The sequence below is a fragment of the Pristiophorus japonicus genome, chromosome 10, assembly GCF_044704955.1.
Source record: "Pristiophorus japonicus isolate sPriJap1 chromosome 10, sPriJap1.hap1, whole genome shotgun sequence".
NCBI classification, from domain to species: Eukaryota; Metazoa; Chordata; class Chondrichthyes; family Pristiophoridae; genus Pristiophorus; species Pristiophorus japonicus.
Window position 1 is genome coordinate 90,712,230 of NC_091986.1, and position 21,340 is coordinate 90,733,569.

The window sequence follows — 21,340 nt, forward strand, 5'->3', positions numbered from 1 at the left end:
GTTGGCAGTGCAGCTGAAGAGTATGCTGCCGGTGTCGCAAGGACATCTGTTCCTCCTCATGCAATGCTCCCTGCGGGAACTTCCATTCAAACGCTGCAGAGTTCCATACAGCGTACTCCACACGGAGCCCAGAAGCGCACCATTGTGCATATGCAAACCTGGGATCACTTGGGGCAGTGGTTCTTTTACTTCCTAACTCTTGGCCAATTGCCAATCCAATATTCCTGAAGTAAAATTCTAGGTAAACTCTGCGGGAATACCGGGGGATCTTTCTTTGTTCTCCTTGATACAGATATACATGACTCTATTGTTCTCTCATAGCAACAAACGATTATAACAAACCTTTTAAAACAAACTATTGCAAAAGTTTCATTGGGTCAATTTTTGCTATTACAAACTTCACATTATAACAATCAGTGCAGACCACTCATTTAAATAAACTGTTATTACAAACTGTTATGTAAAATACTGTGCATTGTAAAACAATCTGACACAAAGGCTGCCATAATAATAAATTCTATAACTGCAATCTTCTCATGGTAACAATTTTTTATTGCAAATTTTTCATTAGAACAAAGTATGTTTATTCAAAATTCACAAACATCAGTTGTTACAAACCTCTTATAACACATCCTGGCAATACAAGTCTCTCATTACTTTATGTTCTGATTATTAACTTCTCATCTTAAAGGAAAGGTTTATTCCGTGTGCTTACAAACACTTCATTATGATAACCTCTTAAAACAAATCTCCCATTATAACATTGTCTTGTTACAGATCTTTTTATTACAATTTTCTCATCCAATCCTCTTATGCTGTGCAACAGGGTTCCTGCACCTGTTTGCACAAGACTTAAACATTTTCAGACGAATTATCTCGCAGTATATGGGAAATTAGCCCAACTTTTCGTCAGCACGTTAATTTGTCTGAGGAGATGAAAGACACAGCGAAGCCCACGTGTAGTCGGAACTTGACAGATTGCGAGTTCCGGAAATCCCGATCTTGCGGTCAGTTTCAAAGGCTGTATGACGACATACTCTGACAGTATGCCGTCATTCTGACTGCAAATTCAGGGCCATTATTTCCCCAATCACATCTTTTGATATTAATATCTTAAGGACAGTTATTGTGTCTGTAAGCATTCTAGTAATGACTCCACGAGATAAGGTATTGCACTTGAACTGTTGTGACCTTAGTCCATTTATTGCAGCTCCTGAATGAGGGTACAGTAAGGTGAGCTCCCTTTTATACTTGGTTACCTGCGGTGTACAGGTGACCCCTAGGTCTCCACCAGTTGCACCCTCTGGTGGTACAGGTGTAGTGTATACAGTGTGAAGATACATTCAGTGGTCTTGTGTAACTGTACATCGAGTGTACAGGGTATATACTTTTACATACACAACAACAGTGATAATATATATACAAGAATATTGAGACATTCATTCTTAAATCTTTTCTTTCTTGTCCTATTCCAGGTATTGCATCAGTCGTCCACAGTACAAGACGTCATGTGGAATTTCCTCTTTAGTTTCATGCTGGAATTATTTGTTTAGTACCTGTGGAACAGGAAGGTATGGTGACTTTTTCCAACATGAAGCATCAGTATCTTTGTTCTCTTAATTTTGAAATGGCCATTCTATTTGTTTTATGTACAGCATTCTGTGAAATGGCAATTTCTATCACAGTGTCTTATTATTTGTTACAATATTAAAATAATATTTTCTTGTGTGGTAGAATGAGTGTTCTACTTTTGATATTCTACTTTACCTGATTCATTTTAAAGAATTGCAACTTGGGCAAAGTGGTGCAAAGGTGAATTGCATTGCGGAATAGTGGTACATGAGTTCACAGCTGCTACTTCATGCACTGTTTTCAGAGAGCAAAATACTGTAGATGTTGGAAATCTGAAATCAAAACTGAAAGGCTGAAAATATTTTGTAGGTCCGGCAGCATCTTTGGAGAGGAAAAGGTAGAGGTAACAGGGCTGAATTCGCGGCCCCTATGGGCATATACGAAGTGCACACGCGCCCGAAGAGGCCCCTCCGCAAGTTTAGGCATGCACAATGTACAAATCTGACAGAAATGGGCATTCGCTGGCGGAGACTTGGGCTATTTGTCCAACCTCTGCCCAGTGAATGCCCGTGAAATTCTTACACCTGGTAAAAGCAGGCATATGGCCTGCTTTCAGCATAAGACTTTTAAAGGACAGAAAAATAAAAAATGTTCAATAATTTAAACATTTAATAACCTGTGAAATAAGGTAAGTTTATTTTTAGACCCTTTAACATTTTTTTTAACATATTTAATTACATTTTTGTTTTAAATAATTAAATTCCATTTTGATTCATTTTAAATGTCATGTTTATGTATTTTTGGGTGTATTCCCATTCATGCTTACCGTGATTCCGTACATTCGGATTTCACTACAAGTATGAATGGGAATATCCGTACTTTGATTGGTTGGGCCGGCCCACATGATGCCAGAGATGCTTCTGAAACGTCTGCAGTGGGTAAGTTTAGTTAGTAGTCTAATAAATAGAACATGGCAGGCCACCTCAGTCCTGTCGAATGCACATCCTGTGCCATGTGGGAAATTCAAGATGCTTCTCGTGTTCTGGACAACCACATGTGCAGGAGGTGCCGTCAGCTGGAGGAGCTCGAGCTCCGGGTTTTGGAGCTTGAGCAGCAGCTGGCATCACTCTAATACATCTGCGATGCAGAGAGCTACATGGATGGCACGTTTCAGGAGGTGGTCACCCCGCAGTTTAAGAGTGTGCAGGCAGAGAGGGAATGGGTGACTGCCAAACAGACAAGAGTAGTGCAGGTGTCCCCTGAGTGCATCTTGCTCTATAACCGGAATTGGTGAGGGCAACGGTTCCTCTGGGGAGTACAGCCAGAGCCAAGGCGACGGCACCATTGGTGGCTTAGTTGTACGGAGTGGGGGTGGGGGGGTGGGGTGGGGGGAGGACAAAGATCAGGAAAGCAATGGTGAAAGCGGATTAAATAGTTAGGGGAACAGATAGGCATTTCTGCGGCCGCAGACATGACTCCAGGATGATATGTTGCCTCCCTGGTGACAGGACCAGTTATGTTGCTGAGTGGCTGCAGGACATTTTGCGGGGGGAAAGGTGAACAGCCAGAAGTTGTGATCCATAGCGGTACCAATGGCATAGGTAGAAAGAGGGATGAGATCCTGCAGGCAGATTTTAGGGAGCTAGGGAAAAGATTAATAAGCAGCACCTCAAAGGTAGTAATCTCCAGATTCTTCCTGGTGCTACACGCTAGTGGGTACAGAAATAGAAGGATAGAGCAGATGAATGGATGGCTGGTGCTGGAGGAAGGGCTTTAGATTCCTGAGACAATCTGAGCTTGCTACATACTGGCTACAAATCTGGACGGGTTGCAGCGCAACAGGGCATGGACCAATATCTTCGTGGTGGAGATGGGGGGACTGCTAGTGCTGTTGGGGAGGATTTAAACTAGCTTGGCAGGGGGATTGGAACCCGAGCATCGATTCAGAACGGAGAGAAGCAAAGCTGGAAATGGAAGGCAGAAAATTAATAAGTGAGTTTGGAAGGCAGAGGAAACAAAGGCTAGAAAGTAGATAACAAAAGAGTTTGGCAGTGCTTAATGGTATAAACTTCAGTGCAAGGAATATAATGAATAAGGTAGATGAGCTGAGGCCACAGATAGACACATGGAAGTATGATATCATAACTCTTACTGAAACATGGCTGTAAGAATGGTAAGAGTTACTCCTTAACATTCCTGGTTAGAGGGTTTTCAGATGAGATAGAGAGGGTGGTAAAAAGGGAGGGTGTCGCAATATTGGTTAACGAAACAATTACAGCTGGGTGTGGGGGGGGGGGAATAATATGTTAGAAGGATCATCAAATGAGGCTGTATGGGACGAATTGAAGAACAAAAAAGGATCAATCACACTGCTAGGAGTGTACTATAGACTTCCAAATAATCAGAGGGAGATAGAAGAGCAAATATGTAGGAACATTTCTGAGCAGTGCAAAAACAACAGGGTAGTTAGAGTGGGGGATTTTAACAACCTTAATATTAACTGGGATAGAATTAGTGTCAAAGGTATAGAGGGTGCAGAATTCTTAAAATGCATTCAGGAGAACCTTTGTAGCCAGTATCTAGCAAGCCCAACAAGAGAGGGGGTGGTTCTGGACTTGGTTTTAGGGAATGAAGCTGGGCAGGTGGAAGGTGTATCAGTAGGAGAGCATTTTGGCAGTAGTGATTCTAATTCAGTTAGATTTAGCATTTATGGAAAAGGACAAAGATTGACCAGGAGTAAAAGTTCTCAACTGGGGAAAGGCCTATTTTACTAAGCTGAGATGTGATTTAGCAAAAGTTGACTGGAAACAGCTACTTGAAAGTAAATCAGTGTCAGAGTAATGGGATGCAGTCAAGGAGGAGATAGTGAGGGTTCAGAGCAAATATGTTCCCTCAAAGAAAAAGGGTGGGATTCCCAAATCTAGAGCCCCATAGATGTCAAGGTGTATACAGGGTAGGATAAGACAAAAAATGGAGACTTATGTCAGATACCAAGAGCTAAATACTGCAGTTAGCCAAGAGGAGTATAGGAAGCATATAGGTGAAATTAAGAAGGAAATTAGGAAAGCAAAGAGAGGGCATCAATAAATATTGGCAAGTAAAGTCAAGGAAAACCTAAAGATGTTTTATCACTACAAGAAGAGTTGTGCCGATTAGAGACCAAAAAGGTAACCTTTGTGTTGAGGTGGAAGAAGTGGGTATGGTTCTTAGTGAATACTTTGCACTTGTCTTCACAAAAGAGAGGGATGATGCAGACATTGTAGTTGATGAGATACACATAGTCAGAAAGGAAATATTGAGGGGTTTATTATCATTGAAATTAGATAAATCGTCAGGCCTGGATGAAATGTATTCCAGGCTGTTAAGAGAAGCAAGGGAGGAAATAGCGGAAGCTTTTCTAATTCTTTCTGGCTACAGGTGTGGTGCCAGAGGACTGAAGGACTGCTAATGTTGTTGCTTTGTTTAAAAAAGGAGAAAGGGATAGACCGAATCATTACAGTCCAGTCAGCCTAAACTTGGTGATGGGCAAATTATTGGAAAAAAATCTGAAGGAATATAAATCGGCATTTAGAAAGGCATGGATTAATCGAGAACAGTCAGACTGGATTTGTTAAGAGAAGTTCGTGCCTGACTAACTTGCTTGAATTTTTTAAGGAGGTGACAAGGAGGGTCGATGAGGATAGTGCATTTGATGTAGTCTATATGGATTTTAACAAGGCTTTTGGCTAAAGTCTCACATGGTACATTGGTCAGAAAAGTAAAATCCCTTGCAATCCAAGTGAAAGTGTCAAGTTAGATCCAAAATTGGCTCGGTGGCAGAAAGCAAAGGATAACGAGTGTTTTTATGACTGGAAGACTGTTCCAGTGGGGTTCCACACGGCTCCGTACTGGGTTCAACAGGGCTCCGTACTAGATCCTTTGCTTTTGTGGTATATATTAATGATTTAAACTTCAATGTAGAGGGAATGATTAGAAGTTTGTAGATGATACAAAAATTGGCTGTGTGGTTGATAGTGAGGAAGAAAGTTGCAGACTGCAGGAAGATATCAATGGGACTGATCAGGTGGGCAGAAAAGTGGCAAATGGAATTCATTCTGGAGAAGTGTGAGGTAATGCATTTGGGGAGGGCTAATAAGGCAAGAGAATATACAATGATTGGTAGGATACTGAGGTAGGAACAGAGGGACCTTGGAGTGCATGTTCACAGATCCCTGAAGATAACAGGACAGGTAGATAAGATGGTTAAATAAGGCATATGGGATACTTTCCTTTATTAGCTGAGGCACAGAATACAAGAGCAGGGAGGTTATGCTTGAACTGCATAAAACACCAGTTAGGCCACAGCTGGAGTACTGCGTACAGTTCTGTCACCACATTACAGAAAAGATGTAATTGCACTAGAGAGGATACAGAAGGGATTTACGATGATGTTGCCAGGACTGGAGAATTTTGGCTATGAGGAAAGATTGGGTAGGCTGGAGTTGTTTTCTTTGGAACAGGGGAGGCTGAGGGGAGACTTAATTGAGATGTCTAAAATTATGAGGAGCGTAGATAGAGTGGCTAGGAAGAAACATAGAAACATAGAAAATAGGTGCAGGAGTAGGCCATTCGGCCCTTCAAGTCTGCACCACCATTCAATATGATCATGGCTGATCATGCAACTTCAGTACCCCATTCCTGCTTTCTCTCCACACCCTTTGATCCCTTTAGCCATAAGAGCCATGTCTAACTCCCTTTTGAATATATCTAACGAACTGGCTTAACAACTTTCTGTGGTAGAGAATTCCACAGGTTCACAATTCTCTGGGTGAAGAATTTTCTCCTCATCTTGGTCCTAAATGGCTTACCCTTTATCCTTAGACTGTGACCCCTGGTTCTGGACTTCCCCAACATCGGGAACATTCTTCCTGCATCTAACCTGTCCAATCCCGTCAGAATTTTATATGTTTCTATGAGAACCCTTCTCATTCTTCTAAATTCCAGTGAATATAAGCCTAGTCGATCCAGTCTTTCTTCATATGTCAGTCCTGCTATCCCGGGAATCAGTCTGGTGAACCTTCGCTGCACTCCCTCAATAGCAAGAATGTCCTTCCTCCGATTAGGAGACCAAAACTGCACACAATATTCAAGGTGTGGCCTCACCAAGGCCCTGTACAACTGCAGTAAGACCTCCAAGCTCCTATACTCAAATCTTCTTGATGTGAAGGCCAACATGCCATTTGCCTTCTTCACCGCCTGCTGTACCTGCATGCCAGCTTTCAATGACTGATGTACCATGACACCCAGGTCTCGTTGCACCTCCCCTTTTCCTAATCTGTCACCATTCAGATAATATTCTGCCTTCATGTATTTGCCCACTCGCCTAACCTGTCCAAGTCACCCTGCATGCAGCCTCTTAGAATCCTCCTCACAGCTCACAATGCCACCCAGCTTAGTGTCATCTGCAAACTTGGAGATATTACATTCAATTCCTTCGTCCAAATCATTAATGTATATTGTAAATAGCTGGGGGCCCAGCACTGAACCTTGCGGTACCCCACTAGTCACTGTCTGCCAGTCTGAAAAGGACCTGTTTATTCCTACTCTTTGCTTCCTGTCTGGCAACCAGTTCTATATCCACGTCAATACATTACCCCCAATACCATGTGCTTTAATTTTGCACACCGATCTGTTGTGTGGGACCTTGTCAAAAGCCTTTTCAAAGTCCAAATACACCACATCCACTGGTTCTCCCTTGTGCACTCTACTAGTTACATCCTCAAAAAATTCTAGAAGATTTGTCAAGCATGATTTCCCTTTCATAAATCCACTTGGACCGATCCTGTCACTGCTTTCCAAATGCGCTGCTATTACATCTTTAATAATTGATTCCAACATTTTCCCCACTACCGATGTCAGGCTAACTGGTCTATAATTCCCTTGTTTTCTCTCTCCTTTTTTTAAAAGTGGGGTTACATTAGCTACTCTCCAATCCATAGGAACTGATCCAGAGTCTATAGAATATTGGAAAATGACCACCAATGCATCCACTATTTTTAGGGCCACTTCCTTAAGTACTCTGGGATGCAGACTATCAGGCCCTGGGAATTTATCAGCCTTCAATCCCATCAATTTCCCTAACATAATTTCCTGACTAATAAGGATTTTCCTCAGTTCCTCCTCCTCGCTAGACCCCGGTCCCCTAGTATTTCCGGAAGGTTATTTGTGTCTTCCTTAGTGAAGACAGAACCAAAGTATTTGTTAAATTGGTCTGCCATTTCTTTGTTCCCCATTATAAATTCACCTGATTCTGACTGCAAGGGACCTACATTTGTCTTCACTAATCGTTTTCTCTTCATATACCTATAGAAGCTTTTGCAGTCAGTTTTTATGTTCCCTGCAAGCTTACTCTCATACTCTTATTTTCCCCCTCCTGATTAATCCCTTTGTCCTCCTCCGCTGAATTCTAAATTTCTCCCAGTTCTCAGGTTTGCTGCTTTTTCTGGCCAATTTATATGCCTCTTCCTTGGATTTAACACTGTCCCTAATTTCCCTTGTTAGCCATGGTTGAGCCAACTTCCCCATTTTATTTTTATGCCAGACAGGGAAGTACAATTGCTGAAGTTCATCTATGTGATCTTTAAATGTCTGCCATTGCCTATCCACCGTCAACCCATTTAGTATAATTCGCCAGTCTATCCTAGCCAATTCACGTCTCATACCATCGAAGTTACCTTTCTTTAAGTTCAGGACCCTAGTCTCTGAATTAACTGTGCCACTCTCCAGCTTAATGAAGAATTCTACCATATTATGGTCACTCTTCCCCAAGGGGCCTCGCACAGCAAGATTGCTAATTAATCCTCTCTCATTACACAATACCCAGTCTAGATGGCCAGCTCTCTAGTTGGTTTCTTGACATATTGGTCAAGAAAACCATCCCTTATATACGCCAGGCAATCCTTCTCCATCGTATTGCTACCAGTTTGATTAGCTCAATCTATATGTAGATTAAAGTCACCCATGATAACTGCTGTACCTTTAATGCACGCATCCCTAATTTCCTGTTTGATGCCATCCTCAATCTCACTATTACTGTTTGGTGGTCTGTACACAACTCCCACGAGCGTTTTCTGCCCTTTGGTGTTCCGCAGCTCTACCCATACAGATTCCACATCATCCAAGTTAATGTCCTTCCTTACTATTGCGTTAATCTCTTTAACAAGTAACGCTACCCCACCTCCTTTTCCTTTCTGTCTATCCTTCCTGAATATTGAATACCCCTGGATGTTGAATTCCCAGCCTTGGTCACCCTGGAGCCATATCTCCGTAATCCCAATTACATCATATCTGTTAACAGCTATCTGCGCAGTTAATTCATCTATCATATCACGAATGCTCCTCACATTGAGACACAGAGCTTTCAGGCTTGTTTTTTTAACACTCTTTGTCCTTTTAGAATTATGTTGTAATGCCTTAGCAGAGAGGTCAATAACCAGGGGCATAGATTTAAAGTAATTGGTAAGATTAGAGGAGAGTTGAGAATTTTTTACACCCAGAGGGTGTTTGGGATCTGGAATTCACTGCTTGAACCCTATTTAAGGAGGGAGACAGAAAGCAGGAAACTATAGCTCAGTTAGCCTGACATCTGTCATTGGGAAAATGATGGAGTCCCTTATTAAGGAACCAGTAGCAGGACATTTAGAAAATCATAATACAGTCAAGCAGAGTCAGCAGGGTTTTATGAAAGGGAAATCATGTTTGGCAAATTTGCTGGAGTTATTTGAGGATGTAACAAGCAGGGTGGATAAAGGGGAACCAGTAGATGGCGTGTATTTGGATTTCCAGAAGTCATTCGATAAGGTGCCACATAAAAGGTTACTGCACAACGGGGTTGAGGGTAATGGCCTGGAAATCCCGGCGCATAGCCTACTTTTACAGGCGTAAGAGTTTTAAAACATACAAAAGTATAATTTAATTAAATTTTAAAAACATATTTTATTGTTAAAAATCCTGCCCACTAAGATAAGTTTATTTTTAACCCGAATTACAAAACTTTTTTTTTAAAATCGGAAAAAGATATTTTTTTTCTAAGGCATTTATTAACTTTAATTTAAATTAATTTTAATTATGTGAGGCGTGTTTTTTTTAATTATGGTGTTTCGTGTGTTTGAGTTCCTCTCCAAATGGCCAGTTTAAGAGTGGCATTCTCAAAAGTGCAGAATGCAGAAGAAAAACAAAATGGGTGTAGGGAGGAAAATAATCATTGGAGATTTCTTAATAGATGTTTTTGAGAAAATAATTTAAATAAAAACATTAAATACATTCTAAACACCTTCTTTGAAAACAATTCCAAAAGGTTCAGGTGAAATACATTTTTTAAATGTGCTGTTAATTTAATTTCCTGTTTCATTCCAATGTGACAAATTAAGATTTTATAAAATTGAAAGCAATTCTTAAAAAGGTAGATTATTAGGATTCCTGATAATGATCAGCTTTGAAAATAAACCCAGCCAATATCCCACAGCATACTTACTTCTTATTGCTATTTTAAATAGAAATAAATCTGTTTTATTGTTGGATTAAAAACATCACATTCCAAAAGGATAGGCAATTGTGATCTCTAAAACAAGCTGTTGCTGTTTAAGAAAATGTAGAGATTTATTGTGATGTTTTCCAGTCTTCCTCCAATTACCCAGGAGGAAGCTTTACATATCTTGGGTTTCAACCAGCCCTATGAAGACATCAGATTTGGACCCTTCACGGGAAATGCAACACTAATGAGGTAAGCCATAAAAAGATCAGAACTTTATTACATTAGGATTGTAGCAAAAAAAATGCCTTGCACTACAGGACAAACATTTTTCACTATCTTTTTACTGGTTCTGCTCCCTCCCATCTGCCACACCACAGTTCCTTTTTATGGCACTTCCAGTTTTGTTTCTTGCAAGATGATCCAGCTGTCATGCTGCATGTTTGGCAGTGCATTTATGAAAAATATTAATTTTAAGTTTTAACAATTTTAAAAACAAGCTTATCTGACTGATAACTGTATTGCTCATACACTATATGATGCCTTTTCCAGTTTTCTTTCCGTAGAGTTGTTTCCACCCTGATGGCTGTTTGTTTGATATTTACACATCAACTTGAAAGGGTGGCAAGATACCACTTTGATTATCTTACTTTAATATTCAGGAATATGAAACAGTTCATAACTGCCAAATACAATACCTTGAGTGAATACGCATAGGTACTCAGGCCAATGTATATTAATACATGCATTGTCCTAGTTTCCTTTTCATTTCAGATTTGTTTTAAGTTTAATATGTTGTTAATGTGTTGTGGCTTGTTTGCAGAAAATGTGTAATGCACAAATGACATTTTCTTCCAAGGTGGGGAAAGGCCCATTGATGGAATTCATAGGTTTCAACTACTCAAATAAATTGAAGCTGCAACTAAAATTGTCTGAAGAAAAGAGACACTGGTTCTTGGAAAAGACCAATGTTAGAATTCGACATGGTTGGGAGTAGCGTAACATAGAAACATAGAAAATAGGTGCAGGAGTAGGCCATTCAGCCCTTCTAGCCTGCACCGCCATTCAATGAGTTCATGGCTGAACATGCAACTTCAGTACCCCATTCCTGCTTTCTCACCATACCCCTTGATTCCCCGAGTAGTAAGGACTCCATCTAACTCCTTTTTGAATATATTTAGTGAATTGGCCTCAACAACTTTCTGTGGTAGAGAATTCCACAGGTTCACAATTCTCTGGGTGAAGAAATTCCTCCTCATCTCGGTCCTAATTGGCTTACCCCTTATCCTTAGACTGTGTCCCCTGGTTCTGGACTTCCCCAACATTGGGAACATTCTTCCTGCATCTAACCTGTCTAACCCCATCAGAATTTTAAACGTTTCTATGAGGTCCCCTCTCATTTTTCTGAACTCCAGTGAATACAAGCCCAGTTGATCCAGTCTTTCTTGATATGTCAGTCCCGCCATCCCAGGAATCAGTCTGGTGAACCTTCGCTGCACTCCCTCAATAGCAAGAATGTCCTTCCTCAGGTTAGGAGACCAAAACTGTACACAATACTCCAGGTGTGGCCTCACCAAGGCCCTGTACAACTGTAGCCACACCTCCCTGCCCCTGTACTCAAATCCCCTCGCTATGAAGGCCAACATGCCATTTGCTTTCTTAACCGCCTGCTGTACCTGCATGCCAACCTTCAATGACCGATGTACCATGACACCCAGGTCTCGTTGCACCTCCCCTTTTCCTAATCTGTCCCCATTCAGATAATAGTCTGTCTCTCTGTTTTTACCACCAAAGTGGATAACCTCACATTTATCCACATTATACTTCATCTGCCATGCATTTGCCCACTCACCTAACCTATCCAAGTCGCTCTGCAGCCTCATAGCATCCTCCTCGCAGCTCTCACTGCCACCCAACTTAGTGTCATCCGCAAATTTGGAGATACTACATTTAATCCCCTCGTCTAAATCATTAATATACAGTGTAAACAGCTGGGGCCCCAGCACAGAACCTTGCGGTACCCCACTAGTCACTGCCTGATATTTTGAAAAGTCCCCATTTGCTCCTACTCTTTGCTTCCTGTCTGACAACCAGTTCTCAATCCACGTCAGCACACTACCCCCAATCCCATGTGCTTTAACTTTGCACATTAATCTCTTGTGTGGGACCTTGTCGAAAGCCTTCTGAAAGTCCAAATATACCACATCAACTGGTTCTCCCTTGTCCACTCTACTGGAAACATCCTGAAAAAATTCCAGAAGATTTGTCAAGCATGATTTCCCTTTCACAAATCTATGCTGACTTGGACCTATCATATCACCTCTTTCCAAATGCACTGCTATGACATCCTTAATAATTGATTCCATCATTTTACCCACTACCGATGTCAGGCTGACCGGTCTATAATTCCCTGTTATCTCCTGTTATCATTAAGGACATAATGGCCCAGAAATTCTGCTTTCTCCTTCCCGCGGGCGTTCGACTAGATTTTAGAGAAAAAATATGCACCTACCTGAAGCTGCTGCCCCCGCTTGACTTTCCGATCTACAGGCCTCCTCTTGCTGTGCATCGCAGCTTGTGCACATCGGGACCTACGCAGGCCTGGCTGGCGCTGGAGTCACCTGGCTCTGGGCAGCCAATCAGGTATAGTATATTCTCATTCGTAGTAATAGGAGTTTCGTAAGTCCGAAACTCCTATGATTATGAATGAGAAGCCCCACCCCCCCAATTAAAAAAATAGAAAATGTACACTACATATTTACGATTCATTTAAATTAAAGTTATTAATGTCTTATAAAAAAAGAATATTTTCCCGATTTTAAAAAAAAAAGTTTTTTTAATTATGCCTTAAAATAAACTTATCATTGTGGGGAGGGTTTTTAAACAATAAAATATGTTTCCGTAACTTTATTTTTATATGTTTTGGTGTGCTTTAAAAAACTTGTGCCTGTACAAGTAAGCTATGCACCTGCTTTTTCAGGTGCAAGATTTTTGAGGACATTTGTTTGCGTAAATATCGCAAATTTGCAGTTACAAATGTCCTCGCTCCCGATATGCGTGAGATCTGTCAAGCCAGAAACTTGATGTAATGTCTGTAAGCTTGTAATGTTTGTAGCTCCACACTGTGGATGTGGACGTATTGTGTACTGCAAGTGCAGGGTTAATAATAAGCAGAACCAGGCAAATTTCCGGAGGTTTCTGAGAGAGCTGCCTGCTATGTTAGGAACTGTGTGTGCTGTGCTCTGTGAATATATCACATTTGGCGGCAAGATGGGATTTTTCGGATGATTTAAAGCTTAAATTTTGTTGGGGAAGGATTCAGCCAGCCGACAGAGAGACTTTGGAAGTTTCTGTCTTTGGAAAAAGCTTCAAAATCTGAGGTAAAATACAGCACACGGGTGTGAACGGCTAGAGATTAAAATGGCAGTTGTAATCAGACATTTGGGAGAATATAGACACGACTGGGAACGTTTTAAAGCATATGTGGATCGGCTAGAAATGTATTCCAGACAATGCAGTCCAGAACCGGGCTGTGTTGGAACGTAAGAAAGCGATCTTCTTATCGGAGGCAGGTCCGACATGGTACGAAAACCTTGTAAATCTGCTTGTGCCTGACGAGCCAAAGGACACAACGCTTAGAGATTTTAACGAAGCTGGATAACCCCAAACCGTTAGAAATTGTTGAAAGCTATTGTTTCGGGATTCGGAATCAAAAGACCGATGGAAGTATCAGTGATTACATCGTAGCATTAAAATAGCTATCGATGCACTGTAATTTTGGAAACTTTCAAAACCGAGCATTACGGGATCGTTTTGTTTATGAGGTGAAAAATGATGCGATCAGAGGGAAGTTATTGACGACGGATGACTTGACTTTTGAGATTGCTTGTCAGACAGCGAGGTTTATGGGCATGGCCGAACAATATTCCCGAGAATTAAATAATAATTACGGTCGTCAGTCAACCGAGGTAAATCACCTGCAGGTTCAAAGTAAAAGACGGTGGGGGCCCAAGGTCTCAGAAACTGAAAATTCTAACAGAGCGTCGAAGTCTTGCTATGGATGCCTGGGACAACACATAGCTCAAAGTTGTCCATACGTGAAGGCAGTGTTTCTTCTGCAGAAAGACTGGGCATCTTGCGAAGGCATGCCGACTGAAGGGTAAACCAGCTTTTAAAGCTATGAGTCCAGCGTTCAAAGCTATAAGTAGAAATCCCAAGAGACTATATAGCATGGAAGAAAAACAACAGGACGAGGAGATGTTAGAGTTACACGTCATCAGGAGCATGAGGTTAATGGACAGCGATTTGGAAAGCATCAAAATCCACATAAATGTTGTGGGATTCAAGATACCAATGGAAATTGGCATGGGTGCATCCGTGAGTGTAGTACCGGAGTCACTATATCGCGACAAATTGCGTGGTTTCCAGCTGGAGAAATCCAAGCTAGAGCTGTGAGGCTACTCGGGAGAGAAAATTCCTGTGGTAGGCCGTATCACCGAATTATAAAGATCAATTTCAGAACTTGCCTCTAATATTAGTGAAAGGAGACAAGTCTGCCTTTCTAGGAAGAAATTGGTTGAGCTCACTGAAGCTGGATTGGAGTAAGATTTTCTGTGTGGAAGCGAGATTTTCATCAACGGATGAGGTTATCAAGAAGTATCCGAAGGTGTTCTGCGAAACGGGCAGTCAGATCCAAGGCTTCAAGGCGAGTGTCAGGGTACAGAAGGACGCTAGATCGGTTTACTAAAAGCCACGTTCCATATCATATGCACTCAAGGAGAAAGCTGAGCAAGAACTCAAAAGACTAGAGACTGAGAACATTATTTATAAGATAGAGCGATGTAATTGGGCTACACCCATTGTTGTGGTACCTAAGTCCGATGGTAAGGTAAGATTGTGTGGTGATTATAAAGTAACCGTAAACCAGGTTCTAGAGGGTAATGTCCTCAATACATTGCCGAATATAGAAGATTTGTTCACAACACTGACAGGTGGTCAGATTTTCTCAAAACTGGATCTAAAAATGCTTAATTACAGCTTGAACGAGATGAGGAGTCCAAGTCATGTTTGACTATAAATACTCATCTAGGCCTATATCAATTTAATAGGCTACCGTTTGGAGTGTCTTCTGTCCCTGCCATATTCCATGGGGTGATGAACCAGATTTTGCAAGGTATTGAAGGGGTAGTATGTTATTTGGATGACATACTAATTTCAGCACCAAATAGGCAAATTCATAATAACATATTGAATGAAGTCCTCAAACGGCTAGAGAAGCACAGAGTACGAGTGTCTGCTCATAAGTGTGAGTTATTTAAAAACTCAGTGGAGTACTTAGGGTAGAGAGTAGACAAAGATGGCTTACATCCAACCATGGAAAAATTGGATGCAATTAGAAATGCACCCACTCCCAGGAATGTCACTGAACTTCGTTCATTCTTGGGTCCTTTGAACTATTATGGGAAGTTCCTACCAAATTTGGCTACAATATTACATCCACTGAATGAACTTTTGAAAAAACAGGTCCATTGGAAGTGGTCAAAAGAATGCGATACAGCATTCAAGGAGTGTAAAAGCAAATTGGTAGAGAGCACCATGCTATTCACTATGACATATCTAAGGAGATTAAGCTAGCATGTGATGCCTCTCCGTATGGAGTTGGGGCAGTGATCTCTCATGTATCACAGTGTGGAGGAGAGACCAATTGCTTTTGCCTCACGCACTCTCAGTGCCAGTGAGAGTAATTATGCACAAATTGAAAGGGAAGCTTTGGCATTAATTTTTGGGGTCAAGAAGTTTCACAGACTTGTATAGTCATAAGTTTACCATCGTTATAGACCATAAGCCCCTAACAACTATCCTCCATCCAAAGTCCCCAGTTCCAACATTAGCTGCAGCCCGAATGCAGAGATGGACTTTGATTTTGTCAGCATATACATATGATATTGAATACAGACAATCAGCTGATCGCAGTAATGCTGATGCAATGTCTAGATTGCCTTCCCCATCACAAGTTACACCCGATAGGGAAGTGTTTTATTTTTCATACATTGATGAACTGCCAGTCACAGCTGAAGAGATTGGTAGAGCAACCAAACGTGACCCAGTGATGTCAAAGGTGTATGAGTATATTGTAAATGGATGGCCAAACCAGGTAACAGACAAAGATCCACATCCATTCTTCATTCGTAGGAATGAATTATCAGTCGATAAAGATTGTATCATGTGGGGTGCAATACCAAATAACTTCAGGTCCAAGTTATTAGGAGACCTCCATGACCAGCACCTGGGAATGTGCTTGACCAAGAGTTTTGCATGCAGTTATTTATGGTGGCCAGGTCTTGATAAAGATATAGAGTACATCGTGAGTCAGTGTACGACATGTCAATCAGTAAGCAAGCAACCACAACCAGTACCATTACAGCCATGGAAATGGCCTCCCAGGGTGTGCCAAAGGCTACATATTGATTTTGCTGAGTTAGAAGGACAACAATTGTTCATTGTGATTGATAGCCATTCGAAGTGGGTTGAGGTGTTTCCAATGTGGAAAATAACAACAAGTAAAACATTGGACATTTTACAAAAATTATTTTCTTCATTTGGCCTCCTTGAAGAAATTGTTTCGGATAATGGACCACAATTTCGTTCAGAAGAATTTGCACAATTCACAAGAAAAAATGGTGTGAAACATACCAAGGTTCCACCATACCATCCTGCTTCGAATGGTGCAGCAGAGCGCACTGTACAAATTGTAAAACGTGCCCTCATAAAACAAATGTTAGATCCAAATCCAAGGAAACGACAGTTGTCATTGGATGTCAAATTGGCTAATTTTTTGATTACATATCGAAATACTCCTCATACAACTACTGGTAAAACACCAGCAGAGTTGTTTCTCAAATGACAGCCACGAACCAGATTCTCGTTGTTAAAGCCAAATTTGGCACAGTCTGTAGAAGAGACACAATTAAGACAGAAAGAGAATCATGATAGAGGTAGAGTAAAAGAGAGAAGTGTGAAATTAAACCAGAAAGTGAGAGTGAAGAACTATCATCATAAATGATTAAAGTGGTTACCCAGAAGAGTGGTGAAGATATGTGGTCCTCGCACATATTTGGCAAAGGTGTTTGATAATGGACAGGTTAGGTTTGTTCATATTGATCATATTTTACCTACAGACATGGAAGGAGTTGAAGGTGGGAATGATTCAATTATTTCTGACTCATCACATAGTTTTGATGCACCAGTAACAAATCCTAAATCCAATGTACTGGAATCAAACCCAGGAGAGAATCAGAATGAAAGTCTGAGTCCGAGTCAGGAAAACAAACAGCCTGAAGTTAGAGTGAGTTCAAATGAAAATCAAGGAAATTCCGTGGAGGAAAACGTTCCTGAGGATGAGCCTCGAATGAGTTTAGATTCAACACCATGTTCGAGAGCGAAGGTATCCTCTTTGAAACAGAAAACAAGTGGTAAAGTTAAATTTGTAAATATGGAAAAAAAATGTTTATATCCTGTGTTATGTATAAACATGATAGTTATGTATGATGTTTGTTATGATGGCTTCTTCATTAAGGAGGGAGAAGTGTAATGTCTGTAAGCTTGTAATGTTTGTAGCTCCACACTGGATGTGGACATATTGTGTACTGCAAGTGCAGGGTTAATAATAAACAGAACCAGGCAGATTGCCGGAGGCTTCCGAGAGAGTTGCCTGCCATGTTAGGAGCTGTGTGTGCTGTGCTCTGTGAATATGTCACACTTGACAGATCGGAATAGCCGGTTTTCAGCACATGCGCATTGCGCGATGAAAATCGGCTTTTCCGATGCCTTCCCGGGTCCGTAGAAACTTCGTACGGGCCCGGGGATGTCGGAATTTCAGGCTAAATATAATTGAGGAGGTCAGATATTATGTAATCTAAACTCATATGCAAAGCTGGGATTAAATTGCAACCTTATACTTGCTCCCTACCATCCATATATTTTAAATATAAATATATATTCCATTTGTGTGTAAGATATATGCAAAATATACATTTTGGTCTTAATGATATGAAAATAATGCTTATGACCATTTTTTTGTCTTCCTTCCTAATTTTCCACTCCTCTCCTGAAGACATTTAAAGCCCTCAGATACTCACCCATGTAGGCATTTTCCATGTGTGAGGTTGTCAGTGAGTATCAGTAAGTTACTTTACCAAGGGGGCAAAACAGTTGAATCTGATATGCCCACAATGGTACTTCCAGCAGAGTTACTGGATAATGATTAGAAATAGGATCCTGTGGATGATTTTTTTTTCCACACCCTCACCTCCAACCTGGTGGGGTACAAGACCAGGTCATTACCATCATGGCTTCCTGTGCTGTATTATTCTATGTTCTATGCATGCTGAAATCACCTAACAGCACAGATTGCGGATTGAATTTGGGGACCATACTACTAGATAAATTGACTGAGGAGCTTATGGCATTTAAAAGTAGAGCTGAAATTGCATTGAATACTAGTGTATGCCCAGAAGACGTCGGAAGACAGCAGGAGGTCGGAGGACAGCGGGGGCCCGGAGGTCGGAGGGCTCTACCAGAGGGAACGGCTAACCTGGGAGAGAGTAATCTTTTTAATAGGGACTAGGGCATCAAAGATGGTGGTGAGGGGTGTGGTTGAGCAGGTCGGTGGCTGCAGAAATGTCATTGTTAAAAGACGGCCAAAGTTTTGAGTTGATAAGTGTAGTTGTAAGAGAGTTTGGAGAGAGATTTTCCAGGGGCGGATGCAGAAGGAAGTAGGTTTGGTTTGGGGAAGGGGATGTGGATCGAGAGCAATACAAGGAAATGGTCAGAGATGGCTTTATCTTTAATTGACACGGTTGGAATAGCAAGGCCACGAGAGATTGCAAGGTCAAGGGGGTGGCTGTGAATATGGGTTGAGGAATTTACATGGATGGAGAGGTTAAGGGAAGACAGGGGGGTAATGAACTCAGAGGAGCGAGAGCATGATGAATTGAGATGGAGGTTGAAGTCACCGAGGATGAGAAGCCGCTCAGTGCATAGGCTGAGGGAGGAAAGCACTGAGGATATATCCACGATAAAATTTTTATCATACTTGGGTGGATGGTAGCGAATGAGAATTTTGAATGAGATGTGAGAGGGGTGGAATAAGGTGAGATGTTCAAAAGATGAGAAAGTGCTGGAGGAGTAGGGGGACAGACCAAGGTGTGATTTGGTGATGAGCGCTATATCGCCACTATGGCGGTCTGGCGGGGCAAGTGGTGGAAGTTATAAGCAGATGGAGAGGCTTCGATTAAAGTTAAAGTGTCATTATCCCTCAGCCAAGTTACCGTTAGTGCCATGATGTGGATGCATCATGGATGGCAAGGGCCTTGTTTGCAAGTGAACAGACATTCTACAAGGAGATTTTGAGGATCCGTGATGGCTGATCTACTGCCAGCATACACATGGTCATTGCTTGGAGGGGTGAGTTGGACGGGGTGAGATTTGCAAGGTTAGGCCTCCCAGGGCAAGCTGGGCAGTAAGGTCGGCGAGAGAGTAGGATGGGACAGTTGAGGTTGCTGCTTGTGAGGAGACAGTGACGAGTGCCACGATGGGCCCTTCGGAGAATGCCAAGAGAGGCACACAGGGAAGCTACAAGTTTGTCTAAAAGGGAGTCAAGTCTGGGACGGCGGCAAGAGAGTAGGAAGGTTGTAGATTAATGTTGGTGTGGGGATTTTGGATGACAGAGTATACGAGAGAGGAGAAATGAGAGGCAGCATATCGATATTAGATACTGACCAGGGAGGAAAGAGAGAAAAAGCAGGAGAAGGAGGTGTAAATAGAAATCAATGGCTCGGGTCAGAAGTGGCAGCCAAAATGCGCACACAAATAGACACAGGCGAAAAATTAAAAAAGAAATTCAATTTACATGGTAAATACTACAACAAGGCTTGTACAATAGTGGAATCAAGATTAATTATATTAAAACAAAATTAAATAATATGTAGAATAATTATTAATGAAATTGAAATCAGAAAATCAGTGATTGATAGGTAAGGATATCAAAGAATATGGAGCAAAGCTGAGTAAATGGAGTTGAGGTACAGATCAGCCACACGCTAATTGAATGGCAGAATAGACTCGAGGGGCTAAATGGCCTACTCCTGTTCCTATGTCTGAAATCAAGTCGATGATGAGTCTAAACTTCATTCAACTGAACATCAAGAAGATTGAAGCAATTATTTTCAACCCACCTTGCTACTCCTCTATTTCCCTTCACATGCATCCAAAACTTTGCCACCCTATTTGACACACAGTTGAACTTCACGCACTGGATTCTATACATCACCAAGACTGCTTACTTCTATCTCCACAACATTGTCTGCCTCCATTCCTACTTCATTTCCAATGCCACTGAAACCTTTATCCACATGATTGTAACCTAAATATGCTCCTTGCCAGTGCCAGAGTCCTATCTTTCACCTTCAATAAATTCCAACTTGTTCAAAACTCGCCCTATATCTTGTCCTACAGTAAGTCCTGCTTGTGCATCACCCTCTCCTCATTGGCCTACATTGACTCTAAACTGCCTTCAAATCTCTGTACACTGACCCTATATCTGTAACTTCCTTCAGCTTTGTATCCCTTCCCTACATTTCAGAACTCCAACTTTGGCTTTTGTGCGTCCCCACATCCTTTACTCTACACTTGCAGTGGAGCCATCAGCCACCGTGACCCTACTCTATGGAATTCTATCCCTAAATCCCTCTTTCTCTCTACTTCTCTTTTAACAACCTTCTCAAAACCTAAATTTCAGTAAAAGCCGTCAGTCACCTTTCCTCGTTCTTCCACCACAACTCTGCATTCTTTCTTTTATCCCTTTTATCTATTTTAATTTTTTTATCCCCTATAAAGCGCCTTCAGACATACTCTACCTTAAAAATACTCTAAGTGTAGGTTGATGTTTCTACCATCTTAAATCACAATTTAGCAAATAAATTGCTGATTGCAGCAGATTTAATTTTAATATTTTTTTATTATGTGAATTCTTCTTCACGGCAAAGATTAAGAGATGACCAACACTTTCTGTTTCTGTTATTATGTCAATGCCAGAGTGTGTTTCATCAGCAATCAACTGTTCTTTTCTTTAGTAAATTTCCTGTGATCAGCCGCTAGCGTTAAACAACTGTTTACAATATACATAGAGGGGACAGAGTGTAGTGTAACAAAATTTGCAGATGACACAAAGATTAGTGGGAAAGCGGGTTGTGTAGAGGA

General features: G+C 41.3%; 1 protein-coding gene across 1 annotated transcript in view; it reads left to right on the forward strand.

Moving 5' to 3' along the window:
• The window catches only part of ercc5 (excision repair cross-complementation group 5), a 287,038-nt gene that overhangs the window by 44,595 nt on the left and 221,103 nt on the right, over nucleotides 1-21,340 (forward strand). Inside the window, exons 4-5 of the mRNA XM_070891281.1 lie at nucleotides 1,476-1,571; nucleotides 10,229-10,333. Of these exons, the coding sequence (XP_070747382.1) occupies nucleotides 1,476-1,571; nucleotides 10,229-10,333 (201 nt within the window). The remainder of the gene's footprint in view (nucleotides 1-1,475; nucleotides 1,572-10,228; nucleotides 10,334-21,340) is intronic.